The sequence below is a fragment of the Marmota monax genome, unplaced genomic scaffold (genome assembly GCF_021218885.2).
Source record: "Marmota monax isolate L192 unplaced genomic scaffold, Marmota_monax_Labrador192_F-V1.1 WCK01_AAM20220418_F8-fsc00016, whole genome shotgun sequence".
NCBI classification, from domain to species: domain Eukaryota; kingdom Metazoa; phylum Chordata; class Mammalia; order Rodentia; family Sciuridae; genus Marmota; species Marmota monax.
In genome coordinates, this window is record NW_026695209.1 from 24,918,558 (window position 1) to 24,925,417 (window position 6,860).

Below are 6,860 nucleotides of genomic sequence, written 5' to 3' on the forward strand. Positions count from 1 at the left end.
AAGAGGAAAAACACTCTTGGAAATTGAAGAGAAGACCAAGGATCATTTCCAATGTTGACTTCCCCCGCCCAATCTCATCTATACCTTAATCTTGAATCATCCTATGAATTTTGGCAATTAACAGAGAGGTGGCAAGATAGAAGTTAGAAACTACTAAATAGTATTTATTTAAAAATGTCCATTGCCAATGGGATCTGGCTTAAAAGACTCTAACAGCTACTAAAACATCCCCATACATAGGAACTTGTTTTAAAAAGAACACCACCACCGTACAAGATGTTGCCATTAGCATGTTATGATCAAAAGTTTGTGCCATTAGGCCAGTCTTACCAACAGACCAAAGCCCATTCATTAAGACAAACGTTCATTGCTGAAAAACTAAATCAACATAAAAACCAACCTGTGGTCAAAGTACAATCCCATAGCAAAAACATTGTAGCACCTTCGTTAAGCTCTAACAAGATGGTCCAAAGCTGCTCAATATTGCCTTCTCAAGTGCCCAAATCTCAAGTGACACTTTCACAGAGCTTCCCTATCAGGGCTATGAAGTCATCATTATCTGACTCTAAATATCCAGGCACACCTTCACCAGACCTCTATCGCAGATCATCGCATCCCATTTCAACAGACATAAATTTACCTTTGTTGCATCCCAAACCTCCGACTATATCTTCATCTGACTTCAACAAGACAGCATCATCACTGGAGGCCAATCAAACAGCCTTAAGCTCAAAACTACCCCTCTCCAAACCTTCATCTTCAAGCCTAGACATTTGCTGTACATCACCTTCGCTGAAGTCTAATCAAAGAGTCCCAAGTTCATCATTTTCAGCTCTCCAACACCAAGAAGCACCTTCCCTAAAAATCATCTATACATCACCTTCTTTAGGACTAAACCAAAGATGCCTTGGCTCAACATCACTTCAATCAAAATCTCAGAAAACAACTTCATTGGACTGCCTTTGGACATCTTTAATGGAACGAAATCAAAGATCATTGAGCTCACCATCACTCAAAACCAAATCTGAAACACTTAACTACCTTCCGACATCACCATTTTTGCAGTCAAAGCAAATGACTCTGAGTTCACCATTACCTACTTCCAGATCTCAGAAAACATCTGTATTGAACTTCAGTTCCAATCCTCTGAGTTTACCTTTGTCCCATTTAAAATTAAGGCATCCACATTCTTTCCACCAGTCTCAGAGTTTTCCATTGTTTCAGTCCAAGTCTCAGATGGTATTTACCTTTGACCGCAACTTTCAGACCTTCAGCACACCAGTTTGTCACTCCAAGTCTCAGAATGGCACTTCACAAAGTGACAAATACAAAGCCACAGAACTACCATCATCCCATCATTTGAAACCAAATGTCATAGGCATATCACCATCAAGCACGAAACATGGCCTCAGGAACATATCTACAGTAAGTTCCAGACTATCCAGTAAAAGCAGCTTCAGTTTTAGTACAAAGAAAGAATCAGATAAAGAAATTCCCTGGACTTTAGATTGTAGTAATCCCTGCATTGTTAAAGGTGGAACAGTCCCTGAGCAAGTGTTAAATAAGATCGTCAATTCTATCTCCAAGACCAGAATCCAGAAGGATCTCTCTAGGCAAATTCTTTTTCGAAGAATGAGGGGAAAGCCAAATCCTCGGCCTGGTCCCCGCCTTTCAACAATGTATACGGTTTGTTTGGTTTGTGCTTCCTGCATAAAGTCTCAATGTAGACATATTTCAGGAAAGAGAGATCCTCGCTCTGCAACACTTTTTGCCATACCAGCACCTGAGGCCAATTTTGAGGGGAAAATAAAGGTGAAATTAGTTCTCATCCTCTGCCTGCCAGAGAATTCTTATGTTTCATTACCTCTGAAAGAAAATCAGCCTGATGAAGTCCCTGATGACAGTATTGAAGAAATGAAGAAGATATCACATATTTTACCCTCTTCTGAATCAAATATCATCCAAGGGCTCAATATGAAGAAAACGTGGTTGACATGCCCTGAGAAGAAAGTCACAAGTCAGCAGCCCCAAGCTATTGACTGGCTATTTTATGTTAAAAAAAACAGTAGTTCTCTGCTACAATCCGAGAACCCAAACCCTTCTACTTCTTCCTTCTCCTCTTCCTCCTCCTCCTCTGCCTCCTCTTCTCCATCCTCTTCCTCTTCCTCTTTTGCCTTACCCTCCTTACTCCCTTCTTTAAAAGACTCTGCTCCATCTGCCCTCTCAGGCTGTGTAGTCACCAAGGTCCTTAGCTACCACCGGTTGCCTCCAGGGGTCTCCTGGCTTGAGTTTATATGCAATAAAGATCACCAACCACTTCCTGAAAGATCAAATAAAAGTCAGTCACCACCTCCCAAAACAAAGTCTGTGAGGAATCCCACCATCAGAAAAGCGACAAAGGGATCAAATGCACTGCTCAAATTTTTCCAAAGCATCCAAACAAAAAATCCTGATTAAATTTAACTTTCTGTCTCTTTGAAAGCAATGATCTCTTAGTTCTTTGAGATTAATGTTTGATTTCCTATCATGCTTATTAATTTTCTCAGTAAAAAGTAACTATGACTGTGTATTTTAGCTGATGATGTACCTATGTAAGGAGAACTATTTTAAGTGTACTTGCTAGCTAAATAATAGACTATGATCTCCTAGAAGTTAAAAACAAAATCCTGTATTTTTAACTGTCTGCCTCATAGTGGCTACTATATAATTTTTAAATTTACCACAGTTTGCCAAATAACAAAAATACATCATCCATCTGGCCTTTGACAGTGTCTAATTCATTATCCTCCTTCCTTACAAGATATAATAATGACAGTATTCTCAAGTCAATTTATGCTCATTGTTTCCCTATCTCTAAAGAAAATTCTGATCATGTTCAACGGGTGAAAAAAATATAGAGAGGAACCCTTTCTGTCTTGTATTCCTAGAAAAATATTATTCTATCTCAATATCACACACACTGAGATCTAATAAGTTATGCAAATTTAGCAAACCAGAATTAAAAATAGCAAGTACAAATAAGCCTACTTCATGATGTTTATGACAATATTTCAATTATGGAGCCTTAAGTCACCTTATGATCACCTCTATTTATACAGCCAAATGGGTTAATAAAAGTTTGTTTAAAAATACTTTTGTTCCTCTGGATAGTGGGAAGAGAAGGAAGTTATTGTTACACTCATCTTAAGTGATCATCTCTGTCCCTAGGATATAGAATTAGAGTGTTCCTATTTATACCAATGACTCCATCCTCCTTGTCCACCCCATATCTTTTCTGATCATTAGGACACATACTCAACATTTCCAGTTGGAACACACTGTAGTATCTCAAACTCAACATGGCCAAGGCAGAATTCATAAGTTTTACTTTTTACCATTTATGTCTTTACCTCTGCAGTCATTTGCCTTATTCATTTCTTATTATAGTGGATGTCCCTCTATCCACTGTAGTGTCAGGGGTGACTCTTTGTTTCATTGCCTGCCCCTCTCCAAGTCCATGAATTCCATAGCTTTATTATTATTGTAATCCAACCTTCCTCTTCATCCCCATTGTTACTCTCCTAGTTGTGATCACAGGCATTTGTCATCTGGATTATAGAAATACCTTGTAAGCAAGCAATTAAGCATTTTTTCCTTTTGAATATATTTCTGAGACATAAATTTGATGTTAATCCACTGCTTATAATCCTGGTTTTCTGGATAAATTCCAAGATTCCCTTTATGACTGAAGTATGATCACCTGTCAACACTGTTTCTTACCCTTCTCCAATCTCCTGGTGCTTCAGCCAGACTGATTTGTTTTTTTTAACAGTACACAGATTTTACAATGTCTCTCCTACGTTTTAAACCAACAATTCTGCCATACAGGAAGATCTTCCTATTTTTGCATATTTACCCTGGCTCATCTTGTCATATTCTGGGAAGCTGCTTTTCTGGTTTGCTTACAAAGGTATTACTTGACCTTCCTATTGTCATAAACCTATGTTCACTTATTGTACAGTTCTTAATCATATTATATTGCAACCATTATCTGTTTTCACTTACTAGACTGAAAACTTTGGTTCAGTACTTTATCCTTATTATTTGACCTTGTCTTTGGAATTGACTGAATACCTTAAAATACTGATGTTGAGTTAATGCTATTGAAACTCTTCATTTAAAAAAAATGTTCTGAAATAACAGTTTCATTGGTCTGCATTTCCCCATAAGATTAATACTGAGTTGCTATTTGTATATTTTATCTTAGTAAGGACTTATATAAACATGGTGCTTTGACGTGATCATCTTTTTCTTATTGAGTATGTTAAAATAGTTTATAATATTTCAGTATTAAATATGTGTACTGATATAAACTTGATTTGTGATAACAAAGAAAAAAATGATACATGTGATAATGTGTTCAAGGCCATCTGCAAACTGTTTAGAAAACATGCATTGTATTCATCTTAAACTTTTTTTTCTAGTAATATGCATCACTTTTTTTTGCATTTACTCATTTATGGTCTTCTATACTAGACTAAATTTTATGAGCTGAGGTTCTTTGTTTATGTATTTTTATTAATTTCTCAAAACCTAGTAGAACCTGAAACACTTATGTACTTAATAAATATTAAATCAAACTGAGTTGTTCAACTGGTTTCTATTTATTGATGTAAGTTGCATGTTAAATTTCCATTTTTAACTTCTTTTATAAACTTTATGCTTCCTTGTAGTATCTTTTCACTCCTTTATTTTTTGAATTATTATTTAAGTGCTTTCAACTTCTACATTATATTGGAAGTACTTTATATTGCCCTGATATCTACAATATCTACTTTTAAGAGTATTTTCAAAATAATTCTTTAACTTACATTTTTTTTCTGTTTTTAATTTTTAAATAAAACTTTGTGAAGTCTGTAGAGGGAAAGCATCTATACAGCAACACATATCTAGCTCTTTTTCTTGTAGTTTCCATTGAGTTAATAAAATTCCAAAATAAGGAGCACTTTTTTTTATTGTGGGAATCTTCAAATCCTCGAAAGTACAGGGAATGGTAATGAACACGTACTTTTAGTTCTCAGTTTTTATGATTTTAAATATTTTGCCAATATTATTTTTATCTATCTCTACACATGTACACTTCAGTTTTTTTTTCTGGGTTAGTTGAAAGCTAACCTGACAATGTTTCATTTATGCATTAAATACCTTGGCATGTATTTTTAACATTTAAGGATTTTTTTCTCTACAAAATCACAGTGCTATTATCATATATAATGAAAGCATTAATAATCTCAGGAGCATTTTAAAAGTAGAATTCTGGAAAAACAAAGTCAAACGAATAAGTAATATAGAGATCCAAGCACTATAGTTAGAGGTTTGGGAAGATGCTTTTGCAAACCAGTGCCCAGTGCAGCTTCCTCCCACACATATCTGAAATTAAATTTACTTTCTTACCTCCCAAATGTACTCCCTAGTTCAGTTAACGATATCCACATGCTTCCAGCAGCTTACACCAGAGACCCAGGTTCCTCCTAGGGTCTTCTCTCTCTCTCCCCCTTTGCTCTTACCACTCCTTTTAATGTGTTTGATTTTGTTTATCATGATAAGGACTTTTAACATGAAATCTACCCTCTTAACAAAATTTTAAGTGTACATTACTTTTTAAAATTAGAGCTTTATAGTTATTTATAGTAGTTGGGTTCATCCTAACAAACTCATGGGTGTATATACTTCAGTTCTGTTCACGATAACCCACCCTTTTCCCTCCTGTCCTCCATCTCCTCCATTCTTTCCTCTACTCTACTAGGTTTCCTTTGGCTTGTCTATTCATTTATATTTGATTGGGTCTTTCTATCCATGCATAAAGGTGAAGTTTCCTGTCATATATTTGTATAAGCATATAGCATGATTTTTGGTATATTTTTATTTGTTCTTTTTTAGTTATACATGACAGTGGAGTGTATTTTGACATATACATATGTGGAGTAACTTCCCATTCTTGTGGTTGTACATGATGTGGAGTTACAATGGTCATGTATTCATACATGAACATAGGAAATTTATGTCCGATTCATTCTATAGTCTTTCCCATTCTCATCCCTGCTCCCTTCCCACTGTTCTCCGGTCCAAATAAGTGAACCTCCACTTCTTTCCTCACCCCCCCACACCTGTTGTGAGTCAGCAATGGCATATCAGAGAGAACATCTGGCCTTTGGTTTTTTGGGACTGGCTTATTTAGTATAAGAGTCTCCAGTTCCATCCATTTACTGACAAATGGCATAGTTTCATTCTTCTTTAAGGCTGAGTAATCTCCCATTGGGTATATGTACCAGATTTTCTTTATCCATTCATTGATGAAGGGCACCTAGATTGGTTCTATAGCTTAGCTATTGTGAATTGAGCTGCTATGAACATTGATGTGGCTGTGTCATTGTAGTATGCTGATTTTTAAAACTTTGTTCTAATTAGTTATACATGACAGGAGTATGCATTTTGACACATCCATACATAATTGGAGTATAACTTCTCATTCTTCTGGTTGTATATAATGTAGAATCACATCAGTCATGTAATCATATATGCACACAGTGTAATCATATCTGATTCATTCTACTATCCTTCCTACCCCCATACTCCCTACTTTCCCTTCACTCCCCTCTGTCTAATCAAAGTACCTCTATTTTTCCCTAGTAGACCCCACCCCTTATTGTGAATTAGCATCCATATATCAGAGAAAACAACAGACTTTGGTTTTGGGGGATTGGCTTATTTTGCTTAGCAGAGAGGTTTTGGAGTATTCTCTCACTTTCAATTACAAGGATAAATTTTAGGAGAGATTGGTGTTAATTCTTCTGTTAATGTTTGGTAGAACTCAGCTGAGA

General features: G+C 35.9%; 1 protein-coding gene across 1 annotated transcript; it reads left to right on the forward strand.

Annotated features, from left to right (window-relative positions):
- Positions 1-276: 276 nt before the first annotated feature.
- Positions 277-2,457, forward strand: Csnka2ip (casein kinase 2 subunit alpha' interacting protein). The gene has a single exon (XM_046430500.1). The coding sequence runs from the start codon at positions 277-279 to the stop codon at positions 2,455-2,457; it is 2,181 nt and encodes a 726-aa protein (XP_046286456.1).
- The last annotated feature ends 4,403 nt before the right edge of the window (positions 2,458-6,860 follow it).

Bases quoted from the DNA above. Each gene is read 5' to 3' on its own strand.
- Csnka2ip (XM_046430500.1), top strand. From the start codon at position 277: ATGTTGCCATTAGCATGTTATGATCAAAAGTTTGTGCCATTAGGCCAG.